General features: G+C 48.2%; 1 protein-coding gene across 4 annotated transcripts in view; it reads left to right on the forward strand.

Moving 5' to 3' along the window:
- Positions 1-16,411, forward strand: part of UNC13B (unc-13 homolog B) — a 315,070-nt gene that overhangs the window by 164,973 nt on the left and 133,686 nt on the right. Inside the window, exon 1 of one of the 4 annotated variants that reach the window (XM_019531898.1) lies at positions 4,070-6,450. The exons of 2 other annotated variants lie outside the window; for them this stretch is intronic. In XM_019531898.1, coding sequence (XP_019387443.1) covers positions 4,110-6,450 — 2,341 coding nt within the window. In that variant the 5' untranslated portion in view covers positions 4,070-4,109. Of the gene's footprint in view, positions 1-4,069; positions 6,451-16,411 lie in introns of those variants that run through there. One more of the 4 variants, XM_019531899.1, reaches the window with a different exon arrangement.

Below are 16,411 nucleotides of genomic sequence, written 5' to 3' on the forward strand. Positions count from 1 at the left end.
CGGGATGCTCAGCCTGTAGTAACACCACTGAATTCAGTATGATGCATAGCCTTCTTGGCTGCTGTCCCTCAGACGTGAGGGCACCGACACAGGTGCTGCCTGTTTCCGTTGCACCGGGTTGTCTTGGGAAGTGATGCCATCTGAGTAAAATGCTCAGCTCGAGAAGAATTACCCCCTGACCTTCTGTTCAGTGAGCTGCAAAGGTGCTGCAGCTACAGACTAACGAACTGACAGCAAATTTCAGCTTGCTTTGATTTTTTTGGACCTAAAAAAGCAGTTGCTAAGTCAATACGGCCATCGTAAAGTGAAAGCAAAGTGTCTCTTTACCAACACGTGCAAAGATGCTTCTTGCAGCCTTTAGGGCAGGGGCGGGCAATTTTTCCAGCGGGAGGGCGGCTTAACGAGTTTTGATGAGCTGTTGAGGGCTGCAAGGGTAGCCCTACCCCCTAGTCGCCATCTCGGGACTAAAAGTCCCTCCCCTTGCCCCTGGAAGTACTCCTTTTGGGAAGGGGGTTTGCCATTTTGGAACCCAAAAAAAACAAATTATGTACTAAAAATCAAACGTTGACAATATCGCTTTTTAAATTTTATTTAAAAAAAATATTTTTGTCCTGATTTGTGTGTTTGCATTGCGCATATAGAAGTGACTGCACAACAGCTCAAAATGAAGTTTTACTCTTGTATGTTGCTGGGACTCACCCCACCATGCCCGCTCTGGACTCGCCGCGGCGGGAGCGCCCCTGACCCCGGCCTGCCTTGCACCGCCTGCCTGTGATGTCCTCTTGTCCCCTGGGCACGCAGCTGGGCTGGGCCAGCTCTGCAGCTGGACTGCCTTTGTGGGCAGCCCAGGCAGCGGTGGCTCCTTCCAGCTGCCCCAGCCCTGGGCTGTATTTTGCCCACCCCTGCTTTACGGGCAGGCAGCTTTACATGTCCCAAAATACATGGAGTTCACATTTATACCTGTTCATGACACCTGGGTTTTGCACCCAGGAAGCCACAACTATCTTGATTTCTAGCTTTCTTCCTACCTACAGAGACGGTGCCATTCTATACAGCGTCTCACTCCCTGGTGAGTTAAAACAGGCTTTAACACCAAAGGCAACTTGGTCTTTACTCAAGGGACTTGAGGTATAAGTCCTGGACAAATACAACCTGAACAAATGCTGTTTCTTAGGACAGCATCATAGACCGTGGGGGCTGGGAGGGACCTCAGGGGTCACATCTAGTCCAACCCCCTGCTCCAAGCAGGACCAGCCCCAACTACATCATCCCAGCCAAGGCTTTGTCTAGCCAGGTCTTCAAAACCTCCAAGGATGGAGATGCCACCACCTCTCTGGGGAGCCTGTTCCACTATTTTCTACCCTTCTCATGAGAGTTTTTCCCTGTATCCAACCTCAACTTCCCTTGCTGCAGCTTGAGCCCACTGCTCCTTGTCCTGTCGTCTGCCCCCACGGAGACCAGCCCAGCTCCATCCTGTTTGCAGCCTTCAGCTCCCTGCAAGGGGGTTGCAATTCAATTCCCGCTTGGTCTTCTCTTCTGCAGACTCAGTCAGCCCGTTTCCCTCAGCCGCTCCTCACAAGTTGTGCTTGCCTTGGAGAGCAGTTACAGAGCAAAGGTATGAAAGTCTTGCTTTGAACGGACCAATGGCCCAAACACTTCCATTTGATTAAACTGGAACCATATTTTCCCTCAAGAAAGGAGCAGAAAGATCTGCAATGGGGATATAGCATTTCAGTGCTTCTAAGAAGTGCCGGACAGAGAGTCTGTTGGAAGGCGCATGCTACGTTTTTAGTATGGATGCAAAGTTGGGGTGCCAAGTTCCACCTTTACAATAACGGGATCTGTAAACTGAAATGCTGATGCAACCTTAATTATGACATGCTAAAGCTATCTGAGTAATAGCAAGATGAGTGTTTGGAAGCACCGCTTTGTCTAGATGAAGGAATATTTCCCAGTGTAATTAAAAGGGAGGTTATGAACAAAAACAAGGCATTCTCATTGGAAGTATTAGAAGATGGCTAATAAAAATGTGAAGAATACCTCCCGGCAAGTAAACAGTGTAGTTAATGCAGCTATATTTTGAGAATGTGTATTAGGACTGTGTGGTAGCCTGGGTCCAGTGCATCTTACAGAGCCGTGGATAGTTGCTCTGTAAATACAAATAACTGTTCAGCTTTTTAAAGAGAAGCCTATTTAATATTTCAGTGAACTTTGGGTCTGGCCCTTACTTCCTTGAAAAGGCTGCCAGGGAGTTCAATATACCTTTGATGAGACTCTTCTTATCCTGTTGCATAGCTGCACAATGAGAACTGTCTGGCTCCTGTTCCTGGTTGTGGGATCCTTGCACGCATGACCTGGGGAGCTGTAGAAATGTAGCACACGCTAGTCTCCAGAGACGTCTGGGTGTGTTGTGCTGTAAACGCCTTCTTGGAAATTTGGGATTCAAGAGCCACTGATAACACTATGCAAGCTGTTTTATCTAACGCTGCTCAGCGTAAATTAAGGTCAGATTAAACCAGGGATTAAGTCCCTCGATGTGGACTGAATCATACAAATGCCAGGGACCAGAATAACTTTGTGCTGAGCTTTCTGGATGGTGGCTTGCTGCTTGAGCTAAGGTGTTGAGCAGCTTGAGTTCACTCTGAGGGTGGAAAAGGTTTCTGACTTTACCTCTCCTGGCTTTTGCTGAAGAGTTTGAGATTATCCATGCAGCCATGCCACTATGGTAAGCCTTTGCGTTCAAAATCGGTGTTAGTCCTAAAGCTGCATCACAAAGGCTTTGTATGTGATAAAATTTCCAATAATTAGGCTGTATGCAGTGCTTTTTTCAGTGCATCATGGATTTATTTCTGTCTAAAATATTTTAGACTCAGGACTGCATAACTATTAGCAAATGAAAGGCAGTTGGTATAATGCATCCTGTGCAAGCAAGCTCTGTCCCGGCAGTCCTGGTTACAACACACCTTTGCGAGAGGTGAGGGTCCAGGCTGAAGCACTGTGCTCTGCTGGGTGCTGAGGACAAGCACTGATGCTTGTGCACCGCTCAGCAATAGCAAGCGAAGAATCTCGACCAGATCGTGCAGCGTCTGTTTTCCTGTTTGGTGGGAAGGCTCAATCCTGGGTATCTGAAAGGCTGGAATAAAAATGGCACTCAGATCTCTACCCCACTGGCTCAGCCTGTAGATGTGCTGCGTGTTGCATGCATTAAACATGTGTTAACTAGGCAGCTCATTAGTTTTGAGAGCTGTTTTAGTGTTCGTTACTAAATATTAAGATGAAAATATCCAAATAATGAAAAGGTTTTACACTCTGCTCTGACATCCAGTCTTGCTGCCACTTTATATCACTCTTTGCACTTCCCATGGGATTGCTGATAGCGAGCCAATTTATCCTTGATTTTTGCTTCACTTTGAAGCAAGAAAGGAGGAATCGTATGGCTCTGGGGGTGGGGGGTGGAACTGTGGAAAGAGAATACTTAATATTTCATGTTGGAATCTGTATTCAAAGGCGATAATTGCAGAGAGCATCACTATTGAGAGCTCAGATTAGATGGCATTGCAATTCTGGTAGTGGAAAGGCAATGGTCACACATTGACTGATCCCAGGGGGTTGTCTTTATTTAGTATTTTACTCCCCGATGGAGAGAGTTGGGGGTGAAGAGGGAGTAAGCTGCTTTAACAAAGAATGATTGATCCAGAACTGGTTTTCAAGTTAAAATAGGTGGGTTGGGGCAGGGACATTCAAAAGAGTAGATCCTCTTTCTTCCTGGTGTCAATATTTAGATTTTTTTTTTTGGTTACCTGCTTTAAATGATCTCTTTCTCTCTCTCTCTTTCTGACCAGAATTCAATATTCTCCCTCTTTGGGTAACTGCTGCATGAAAAGAATAAACCCGGGATGTGAGGGTGCATTGGGCAGTGATAGATGTATGCTTGTGCTGCTATATGGCACTATGAAAAGACACAGGTGTAGCTGCTGATGATGTTTGCTAGAAGTAGATTGAAAAAGCCAGGAAATGAGATTGCTCTCCTGCACCGGAAATCTGTTGTAAAACTCTTGGCCAGGAAGCAGTTCAAGAAGCAAAGGCTCCAATTCTGTCTGACGGGGAAAATGAAGAGGCTTCTTCAAAGCCAAGTCGACGAGATCACGATGAGTCGGGGTCGCCACCACCACCACCACCAGCTTTCTCCCGTTGAAATCGAAACGGACGTGGTTGTATGTGGGATAAAGAGGAAATCCACAGGTCCTGAATTTCCTGCTCCTGGAGGGGGCTTTTCTCAGGACAGGAGAAAAGGGTCTGGGGAGGTGAGTGACGTCTGCATTGGCGAGGTGGAACTCAATTGGGATGGCTATGTAAAAATCCCATGCTCTGTTCAACAGCATCAGCAGGATTCGGAGGGCAAGTCCTCTGCGGGTACCCTTCAGCCTGTTTGCCAAAGCAAGGGGCTGATATCAGAAGGGCAGGACATTTCTGCTCTTAGCATTACCATGAGCTGGAGGGAGATCGCAGAGAGAGACGGGTTCTATCCCCAGGACAAGCCTCCTGCATGCTATAGTAACAGCCGTCTGGCAAGAGACTGCTCTGTAGACGTGGTTGAGTACATCGTGAAAGAGCTGCAGGGGATAAGCCGCATCCAGACGGAGATTGCAGAGCTCCGAGAGCACCTGACCTTGATAAAAGGCTCTGTGGATGAAGTTTCCAGCTGTGTCGATACTGTCTTGAGTGAGATAGAAGGCTTGCAAGGTGGCTCTGCTGCCAAAACCTCTCTTGCTGCACAAGCCAGGGAGCCACCCAGGGATGCACGCAAGAAAGAGCCAGTTCTCTATTTCTTTGGCATCCCAGAACAAGATGGTGAAGACACAGTAGAGCTCATCTATAGCTTCTTGTCCGAGTACCATTGCTTTAATGGGATCCAGTGCAGCAAGTACATAAAAGATGCTTACCGGTCAGAGTCTGCAGCAGGCAGACGGGTAACGCCAAGACCAGCAGTCGTGGAACTTGCCAACTCTGAACATAGAGACTTTATTTTGCAGAAATCAATTGTCTTGCATAGTGCGGGGGTGAGGATTGCTACCACTGAGGAGCAAAGTCAACAGCCTAGTCAAAGGGGCCATGGAGCAGATTTGGTCCCATTGCAGATGGGTGTCAAGAGAAATCATCGGAACTCGGTGAACCTCGAGGAAGGGATTCAAAGACCAAGTGGAGATGGATCCCATCAGGCCAGGTACAGAAATACAAGTAAGAGTGCACAGTGCGCAGCGGAGAGGCTTGGCTTTGCACCAAAGTCAAACTTAACTAAGAAAAGCAACTTGGTTTCTGAATGCGAGAAGACAACAGAGCAGGTCATACAAGTGACGAACTGTAGTCATGCATCTTCCCAAAAGGATGACTCCTCTCCGCCCATTCCTCCTGCTCCTCGGGAAACTCCTCAGGTAACTAGTTTGCCCAAATTGGGTGAAGGACCTTGCTTGCACTCCTCAGAGTCCTCCAACCGCGTCACCCATGGACATACTTCATGTGATGGAAAAGAGCTTCAGCTTGACTTTGAAAGTGCTGCTAAAAACTGCTCCTCCCCTTTAGAGGAAAACAAAGCGGGGGGGAGAACTGTGGAAAGGAACAGTGGTGCCATGCATGAGTTGATCCACACGGAGCAACTAAATCTTCTTTTGGAAAATCGCTCTAGGGGAGTCGTGGCCGTAAGCCAGGTTCACGCTGTGGATAAGTTGGCTGATAGCAGTGACAGTCTGAAAGATCTGGTCCAAATTGATCTGAATGACCAAGATCAAACTGATCAGGTCTTTAGGGACGTCTTGGAAAACTCCCAGTATTTCCTTGAACATTCCCGGGAAAACCTGGATCTTGTGGATGTGAAATTTTACACCAATAAACTTGGGAAAGCCATTAATCACTTTAGATCTGCCCTACAAGTAGTATTTAACAAGCTGGAGACGAGCGACTCTGAAGTCCTTCTGGAGAATGACAGCGGCTACCAGATGGAGGATGACCCCACGCTGATGCTGGACAGCACTGGCACCTGTGGAAGTTCAGATATCTTTGCTGAAAGTCCCCCTAGTCAGTCCTCGGAGAGCCAGACCAACATCGCCACAAACAGTGAATCTGTTATTCAGATGCAGTTTGTTCCTTCCAGTCTTCCCCCTGCCCCTCGCGAGTCCCCTGCCTCTCCTCCGGTGCTGGGCTCAGACGTGGAGGGCTGTGCTGGACAGACCGTACCTTCTGGGGAAGCGGGCCTAGATGCTGCTCTTCCACCTGAGCAAGCAAAAGAGTTCAGGCCTATGAGCCTTGAAAAGGTGTGTGCGGAGACCATCTACCTGAACAAGTGCATCAACAACTTCAAGAACGTGCTGAGGGAGAAGAGGCAGATGCGCAGGAAACTTATAAAGGAGCTGGAACAAGATGTGAGCTGGACTTCCACTGAGGATATGAACTCAGGTACCTTGAAAGGTCTTTTGTGTTGAAAGAAATTTTCTCAAGTATCTTCTTGCTTTTTCTGGATAGATAAAATTCCACTGAGTGGGATTGACAGAAATGCTGCATGGACCCATTAGTAAATGGTTACAGGTACAAAGGAGTAATATGATACTGGGTGGGGGGGAACAGGCCCCAAAACAGCATCCAACATATGCAGTCTCTGCAATACTGTATTACTGGAATTGCTGGAAAAGGCATAATACAAATAGCAGGCTTCACATCTTTTTGAGAGCTTTGTCACGTCTCTCCAAAATAGCTGGTGTTAATTTTTTTGTCAGTTGTGATCTGCTGCTTTCCCAAGCTACAGGAGTTACAAAATATGACAGAAAAATGGGTTTGTTTTTTGTTTTTTAAGCTGTAAGTAGCTAGACTTGCCCAACTCAGGAGTGAAGCTTTTTAGGACTGAATGAACGCACACTTCTACACGTGTCTCCATCAGTGAAAAGTGGAATAAAAACATTTAATGAACTCGTAGGCTGCTGTACTAATAGTTGAATCATAAATGAAGTTGAGCCCACTTTAATGTGTGATATGACTTTGCACTTCTTAATGCTTTTGAGAGAGATTCATCTATGAAATGAGGCCCAAGGGAAACTTTCCACTGTTGCCAATGAGTTCAGCTCATCTATGCTAGCAGTGCTGGGAACCCTACTGTGGACTGATCACTGAACATAGCAAACAGTGTAATGTTGTTTGATTTGCTTTGATGCAGTGTGAATGCCACCGATAGCTGCCAGCCACGAGTCTCTATGAAGGGCTTGCTGCAGCTGAACTGGTAGTAGTGATCAGAATTAGCATGAAAATTCATTGTATAAAAAGCCTTGATGATTTTTTTCTTTCTGATTAAGTTTTTAAATGTAAGCTAGTAGCAAAGTGTTGAATAATTAAAAAGGGTCTTTAATCATAGTGCCCCCTTCGCATTTGCAGAAATAAGCAGCCATGTTTGCATAAATCACTAAACTGTGCTCAAACCTTGCAATGCACGGTGGGTGGGTCTACATGTTCATTAAAGCACAGGAATTGGGTCGCATTAAGTTTGAGTACCTGTAATAACAGGTACTAATATAGTGCACTGTAATTATGGTGCATTAAGTTTAGGACCTGTGATAGCAGGTACTAAATGTGCCAGAATCAGCACTACTGTACATCAGAGCAAAGAAATCTACTGCGCATTAGCATGGCTTTTGCCAGCTGTGCTAATGCACAGTAGAATTAGTCCAATAGGCATTAAGTATCTTGTGTAGATGTGCCTGTGGCCGGGCCAGTGGGGGGCGCTCCTGCGTTGAGCCACCCACCTCCCTGTGCCCGACCACCTGCCAGGCTCCAAGCGCCTCCCTGGGGCACCTCGTGTCCGGGCGACCCCCTTCCTGGAGCACACTCGCTAGCCTGGGGGTAACGTAGCTGCCACCACCCTAAGAGGGGACTCTCTCGGCCCTGTGTCCTCAGTGAAACAGGCCTAATAGTCCTACGGGTACTCGACCCAGTACAGGCACTTGGGGCACTTCCCCAAGTCGGGGGCAAAAAGGAAAGTCTCTCTTAGTCCGCAGACATAAGGGGTCTCTTACGCATAATTTAGACCCCCCCCCTCAATAAGTCACCTACACCGGTCACAAAGGAGAGCTGTACTGATTACAGGGGTAGGGTGAAAATAGGGTACAAGATAGAGCAATATCCTAGAAATCCCATAGAGCAAAACAGTGTGGCTGAGGTAGCCTTTTGATCATGCATCTGAGTTACTGCCAGCTAGATATCTACCCAGATCTTGAGTAGCTCACTCACAAGCATCATCCCGAGGCTGGTGGAGATCCCCTCTGGAGGCAGGCCGTTCCCAGCTCCTGACCTATGGGGGAGAGAGCCAGTTTCAGATGGTAAAGCTCCTCTCTAAGTCTGAGTCCCCCGCATGGCTGCTGCCCCCTCCTCCTGGGCAGTCTTAACTTGTATAGCCCCTGCGACCTCGTTCACCTGGTCCAGTGGAGGCCAGCCCTGGTTGGCTGTCAGCTAACCAATTTGAAATACATCATTAGTTGCTGGGCAGACTGCAGCCCACCAGGTAGATGCCCCTCACCCAGGTAGGTGATACCAGTCCCGTAGCAGAGGGAGCAGGTTTCCCCCCTCTCTCAGGACTGCAGCCAGCTCAGGTTACCAAAAGAGACAGGGTGAAGGTGCGCGTCTCCTCTGCTGAGCCCATCCTAATCACGTTGTCACAGGGCAGAAATTTTTGGGGAAAAACAAAGGTGACTTCCTGCCACACTCCCCCCCGCCCTTTAGAAGCTTGGGCCCCTGGCTTTACAGAGCTATGGGTGCAAGTGTGCTTTGTTTGGAAGAGTCGCCTTTCACACCTAAAGAGAAATTGCACAACACATAATACTGATCATAACAATAACACATATAAAACTTGATAGCACATTGAGGAACTTCCCATCCAGAGCGCTCTCAAGCAGGCCTGAGTCCACCCGACCCATGACCCCGAGTCCTTTCGTGACAGGGCGTCTGCGACCACGTTCTGGCTTCCCTCGATGTGCTCGACGGTGAAGTCGAACTCCTGAAGCTGCCAGGCCCATCGCTGCAGCTTGGCAGTGGAGTTTTGCATCATCTGCAGCCACCGCAGTGGGGCATGGCCCGGTAGGACAGTGAACGGCTGCCCCCATAGAGAGGGCCTCAGCTTGTTCAGTGCCCAGACGATTGCCAAGCACTCCTTCTCGATAGACGACAGGTTTCGCTCCCGAGGGATTAACTTCCAGCTGAGGTACACCACGGGGGGCCGCGTCCCTCTATTCCTGCCTCCCCATCCCAGTCACCGGACATGACCGGCTCCTCGGGGTCCTCAGGCGATCCTTCTACTGAGGAAATTGGGAACACCGCATCCCCTCTGTCAAAGTAAGGGTTAAGCATGTTCACATGAACAGTCTCAGGCTTTCTCCCACTCCTGGCCACGACATAGGTCACATCACCCAGCTTGTCCAGGACAACATGAGGACCTTCCCAAGCGGCTTGCAGCTTGTCTGTCTTTAGTGGCAGGAAGACCATAACCTTATCACCGCGGTCAAAGGTACGCAAGCGCGCCTTTTCATCGTACCAGGACCTTTGCTTCTCCTGGGCCCGTCCCAGGGACTCTCGTGCCACTTTCATCATGTCAGTCAGGGTCTGACGAAAGTTCAGCACATGCTCCACCACGGAGGTCTTGGTGGAGGGGATTTTCTCTTCCCACTCCTCTCCCACCAAATCGAGAGGACCTCGAACTCGCCTCCCAAACATCAGTTCGACTGGCGAGAACCCCGGGGGCTCCTGGGGCACCTCCCGGGAGGCAAAGAGCAAGTGCGGCAGTTTCTCATCCCAGTCATTGGGGTTAGAGTCCACATCGGCCTTTAGCATCCCTTTCAAGGTCCCACTGAACCTCTCCACTAGCCCATTTGTCTGAGGGTGGGAGGCTGTGGTCTTGAGGTGTTTCACCCCCCAGCACTCCCACAGGCACTTCATCACCTCCGCCAGGAAGTTTCCACCCCGGTCGGTCAGGATCTGGGAGGGAAAACCCAGCTGACAGAAGATCTTGGTTAGGGCATCAGCAACCACAGGTGCCTCGGCGGAGGTCAGGGCAGCTGCCCCCGGTACCGAGTGGCAAAGTCCACTAGAGTCAGGATGTACTTTTTCCCTGTCCGGGTCTTGTGCCTCAGCGGGCCCACAATGTCTACCCCCGCTCGCTGGAAGGGCCGATCGATGATCGGGAGGGGCTGCAGGGGAGCCTTGCTCTTGTCCCCGCTTTTGCCCACCCGCTGGCATGTCTCGCAAGATTGGCAGTAGTCCGGCACATCCTGGGCAATTCGGGGCCAATAAAAGTTGCCTGCAGCCGCTGGCATGTCCGTTCCCTGCCCATGTGACCCGCACACGATAAATCGTGAGCTATGGAGAGCAATCGTCGTCTGTATTTGCGAGGTACTATGATCTGGCGATGGGGTTCCCAGGTATGGGCGCGGTTCTTGGGCGCCCACAACCGGTAGAGAAGTCCCTTATCCCAGACTTCCTGCTCCCTCTTCTCTGGGGTAAACTCGCTCTCCTGCTCCTGGGCTATTTGCTGGAGGTCCTCCGGGCTGGGGTCCGCCAGAACCTCCTGCTCGAACTCCTCTCGCCCGGCTAAGCTGTCCGCAGAGAGTTCGGGGGCTCCTGCAGGGAGTGCGCCTTCACCCTCAGGGGCTTCCCTGGACTCCTCCCTGAGAGTCTCGCCTCCCTCTGCCACTGACGGACTGGACACCTCCCTGGGACTGTCACTTAGCCCACCCTCGGGGTTGCTAGTTCCCTCAGGGTCTGGTGTGCGATCGCGCTCCACAGGGGCCTCTCCCACTGCAGCCAATGGTGTGGCTGTCTCTTGGGGAGTTTCTAACCCTCCCCCTCTAGCCTTTCTGCTGTGTTGACGAGTCACCGCATCCATACGGTAGGGCTCTAGCTCTAGGACCTGGTCAAATTGTCACAGCACAGAGATTTTGGGGAGAAACAAAGGTGGCTTCCTGCCACAGTGCCCACTGTGTCCAAGCCTCTGCTTTTTACATGTGACCTTTCATTTCAAATAGCTCTGCAGCTACGGGGGTGTTGGTGAACTGTGGAGCAAAGGTGCCTCTTTGTTCCAGAGGCTGGTGAAAGCAGGGTGTTTTGGAAGAAAATTGTGCCATGTATTTTTGTTTCCTCATTGAAAGTCTCATAATTCAGCTGCACTCATTTAATTTTCTTTCCATTTGTGGAAAGTCATAAAAGCTATTCAGAATAATCAGTATGGAAATTAATGCCATTTCTCCACCAGACGTGTTCTCATCTTTTTTAGTGTGCATTTGCTGAGCTGTGTGTTCCTAGACAGAGATGGGTACAGAACTGCAGGACAACAGGACCTGAACGGCCTCAAAAATTATTGAGTCCGGTCCCATGGCCGAGGCAGGGCCATCCCCGCTGTGCATCTTAACAAGTTAGAATGATGGTGATCCCCCAAGCGGTCTAGGTGACCTAACCCGCCCTCGGAAAGTTCTTTCTAATACAGTACTGAACCTATATCTCCTGTTCCCTGTGGACAAAAAGCACTTGATTGCCATCCTTTTCACGACCACTCTTTTTGTATTCAGAGACTTCTCAATCTGCTCTCGTCCCAAATAAATCACCTTCCAGGTTCTTCCAGACTTCTCAGGTGTCACGTTCTCAGACCTTTCGTCACTTGTGTTGCTCTCCATTGGACCCTTTCCAGTTTGTCAGCGGTGTAACTAAGGCTGGGTGACCCAGGCAGCATCCCCAGGCGCTGGTGTCGGGGTGCATGGATGGATACTTGCTGCTGCTGCGGCAGCCACACAATCCCTCTGGGCAGCATGGTGGTAGCTGGAAGATGCAGCTGCCTCTGTCACAGCTGCTGATGGTGTCCAGATGACATATTATGCCTCTTCAGTTTGTCTGCATGCTTTTTGAAGTGCAGTGCCCAAACTTGAATGCAGGTGATGCTCATTAATGTTCACTGTAATCCCCAGGGCTTTTCTGGCAGCATTGCAGCCTAGCCAGTCGCTCCCCTTTGGGAGTTTGTGTGTCTGATTAATGGTTCTTTCTGAAACAGTCTATTTGCACTTGTCCTTGCTGAAATGCATCCAGTTTATTTAAGACCACTTCTCCAGTTTATCCAAGGGCATTTTGAATCCTAATTCTTTTCCCCAGCATCTGCTACTCCATCGAGTTTGGTATCATTTGTAGTTTAACTCGGTGCAGATTCATTTGTATCCTTCAGGTCATTAATGACGGTATAAAACAGGTCCAGACCCAGGGCAGACCTCCGAGCAACTCCATTTCATAACTCCTCCTAATTAGGCACTGAGCTGTTGCCTTGCTGCTCTTTGAGCTTGCTGACATAACTAGTTATGTGCCCCCCTTGCAGTGGTTCCAGCTAAATGAAATATCTGAGTTCATTTTATGAGTATTTTGTTGGAGACGGTATCAAAAGCCTTGTTAAATTCCTGGTATATCACAGCTGCTGCTCTTCCTCTATCGACAAAACTCATCAACTTACCATGAAAGGAGATCATGTTTGCAGGTATGATTTCCTCTTGACAAATCCATCTTGGCTTTTGCTTATCACTGTGTTTTTCTAAGTACTTACACACTGATGTTAAGCTCAATATCTTTATTGAAGTTTGACTGGCCTGTGATTCTCTGCGGTCTCTGATTTGCCCTTTTAAAAAGATAGGAGCTCTTTGCCATTTTCCCTTCTTCTGAGATCTTGCCTGAGTCCCATGAGTTGTTGGTCAGTATTTGCTTTCTGTTAAATACCTGTCTCCAGGATGCAAAAGCCAGGGCAGGGTTGTACCTTAGAGACTAACCAATTCAGAAAGACATAAGCTTTTGTAGGCAAGTCGGATGTTGCTTACAAACGGTTATGCTTCTCTGACCAGTTATTCTCCTAAGGGTGAAGTTACATGTTACACTTGGACCATCCTAAGTGCTCTCAAAACCTGAACATCTGCACACTGAATGAAGCTTGTTAGCTCATGCTAAATGCCCTTTGAGCTGTCAGAGTGATATCACTTCAGGAGAGGGTGGACTGGGCTGTGCTGCCTAGCTCATTAGCGTAGCTTCAGACCTCTCCACAGAAATAAAATGAGCAATTTGCAGTCCTCCAGCATCCCAGGATACACCACTCCCATCTTCCCTTTTCAAGCAAGGGTATAATAGAAAATGAGGGTTGAAGGGACCTCAGGAGGCCACATCTAGTCCAACCCCCTGCTCCAAGCAGGACCACCCCAACTACATCCTCCCAGCCAAGGCTTTGTCCACCCAAATCTTCAACACCTCCAAGGATGGAGACTGCACCACCTCTCTGGGTGGCCTGGTTCAGTGCTTCACTGCCCTCCTTGTGAGAGAATTTTTCCTAATATCCAGCCTCAACTTCCCTTGCTGCAACTTGGGTAGAGCCCAGGTGCCCTGGCTCTTAGCCATGTCCCTACTCACAAGCTCTTTTGTGGCAAGTCAGAAGTGTAAAAGCAAGGAATGGTGCTAACTCTTAACGTGCAACTGCTCACAGCGCGTTCTAGCTTTAACACTGCTTCACACGCCGCAGCTTTGGTGTGGGAAAAGTATAATGTGCAACTTCACTCCAGTAGTGCCCTCCGCCCCCTCTTCTGCGCAACTTCAGACTAACATAGATAACTCCTCCTCTTCTCCAGTGATGTAAAACAGGCTGATTTTTATAATGAGAACAGTTCATTGGCTGTAGAATTAATTCAAACAAAACTTAGTAAATTGTATTAGATTAAAACATTAGAATACTTCTAATGTGCCCTGGACAGGTCGTGTTTAATACATTGTTAAAGGGTGCACTCAGTGGTTGTTGGAAGATGAACAGCAATATCTGAAAAAATGTGTAGAACTTCTAGTGCACTGAGAAATTCTTCATTTGTCTCTTGCTTTTCTGGATACTTCTGAGGCACAGCTTCCCCAGACTCTGAAAGCACGTGGTGCTGGGAGAGCATCATCTATTTTTTATTTTATTATATCTAATTTTAGGTCATGACTAAAACAATCTTCAGTGCCCCTAGTTTTACAATGTGCAGCTATATAACTGAAACACCCAAATGATTTCTGAAGTGCTAAGAAACGTGTAAGGATGCAGTGTGCATCTCATATGAGCGTGGCAGGATTACAGGCACAGCAAAACATAATATAGTCGAAAGGGAGCAGAGAATTGTAGTCATAAAATCATGGAGAAGTTGGGCTGGAAAGGTCCTGCAGATGCCTGAGGCAGAAATGAAGTCATGCCATACACATCCATTGTCCAGCCTCTTAGTAAAACTCTCAACCCGGACACAACACAAGGCATCGCGTCCGAACCTGCCACAGGGAAAGCAGGGGAGCCACAGCAATCAATGTCTTGCTTCTATAAAGGTTGTTAATATATCTCACGAGATCCCAGGTAAAGGGTGATGGCCCCAGCAGCTAGAGAGGAAGGCAGCTCCCCCTCCCCAATCTATACCAGTTTGACCACGGGATAAAATTCCTTCTTGACTCCAAATTTGACAGTCGGTCGTGGAAGGGCGGGTCCCTCTAGCCAGGACCCTCCAGGTTTGAGTCCCAGCAGGAGCACTGGCACAGCCCAGCCCCATCCCCAGCCTGGGCTGCAGCAACACCCAGTGCCTCAGGGGGAGGCTTCAAAACCCCCTGATGCATGGAGCAGAAACGCGGGGGGCAACCAGCACTGCCCAGAAGCCTAGGAAACCCTCATCATAGATTACAGGTATTGCTATACCCAGATCATCCCTGACTGAGGGCTGCCCAACCTCTCCTTAACATCTCCAGCGATGGAGAATCCCCCTTCCCTCGATGGTTATTCCTCTGCCTCACTGCTCTAACAGTGAAGTGTTTTCCTGATCTCCAATCTCAACCTACTTTTTTGCAACTTTAAGCTACTGGTCTACTCTCTGTAGCAATAGAGAAAAGGTGCAAATTGAATCGGAGCTCCTGGGCTCTGTGCTGGTCCTGATGCTGCCGTAGTTTCCACTTTTCTCTGGTTCAGTTTCTTTATCTGTAAAATGCAAATCTGAGGTTGCATTACAATGGTGGGGTGAAGGGGTGTCAGTATTTACACTGTCGCTGTCATTTCATTGCCCTTTTCTTCCAAAACCGTTAGGTCAAGAGTCCACCTGAGCCTGGAGGCCTGTTAGGTTAGTGTAGTTAAGGCATCAGCTTCTGTAGCCAGGGCATGCTAGGGAATGATTTGACACCCCACCTGAACATCAGTGCAGCTTGGTGGGTCAGATCCAGCCTCCAGGCTATAGTGTGCCATCCCCTGGCTTAGCGCCTGAGGGCAAAGCTTAGCCTTAATGCAGCAGAGCAGAGGAAGCCAGTGCAGGGGCTAGGCTTACTCGAAATGGAGCTGGAGTGGGGGAGCGGGTCCGTTTTTAGTACTTGCATTTAGGCTAGGAACGAATGGATCAAGGAAGAGGTGAGGAAGCAACATTGGCTTTTGTAGTCACAGAAGCAATAATGAAGTTACTGCCCAGGGTCCCAGAGGTCGGATGAGGACAACATTAATTGTTAAACCTGTCATTAATGTAATTTTTAATTTAAAATGGGGCTTATCTGGCATTTATTTTCTCAAGAAGTGTTGTAGGGTAGCTGCTTAGAGATGCCTTGTTGGGATTTTTTTATTTTTGTTTTGCTATATTATATTTATAATAGATTTCTGGGTGAGACCCTCCTTTTTATGATCATCATATTCCAAATGCAGTGAAATTTGCTTTTCCACCTGAAGATGCCTGTTGACATCTTATTTTAAAAATAAAATGCATTTTTGCAGCCTTTCAGTTTGTGGGTTAGCTCCAGCAGTAACCTAATTCTTCCTGCCTGCTGCTACCCTCGAATAATATTTGGTGATCTCCTAGGTTGAGTTCACAATACTTAATAAAAACATTTGGCAACTCCGTGACAAAGGGCCGCATAAATAATCTGGAAAGCACGCATTCATCTGTGTCCTGTCATGAAGAATTGGTATAAAGGTTTAAATTATTTATAGCTGTATACAAATGTAAATTGCCTGAACAAGACAAAACGTGACCGATGTACCTGAATAATTACCATATTTAAGCTGAATTAGAAGGAAAATAAGAGGGGTTTTTACAGTGTGTCCTTTTAGGTGTGGATGGTAGCATTTGCCCTATCCTAAGGTTTGCTGACACTGCTTGTTGCAAACCCCATTTTTCAGTTGCCCATAGATTTGCCAAACTTAAATCATTAGGGTTGACACTTTCCAAACTAGGAGCAGACTTTTGGAGAATCAAACCCAGACTGTTCAGACATTTTTAAAAGAGTGAAGCCAGTGAAAGACACGGGTATTGGTGGGCTAAAACATTTGGCCATCCTTACTTTTGAAAAACCGGGCTACCCTGCAAGTCAGAGCTGGTGTTTGAAATGT

The sequence above is a fragment of the Crocodylus porosus genome, unplaced genomic scaffold (genome assembly GCF_001723895.1).
Source record: "Crocodylus porosus isolate Cpor-Errol unplaced genomic scaffold, CroPor_comp1, whole genome shotgun sequence".
Classification (NCBI taxonomy): Eukaryota; Metazoa; Chordata; order Crocodylia; family Crocodylidae; genus Crocodylus; species Crocodylus porosus.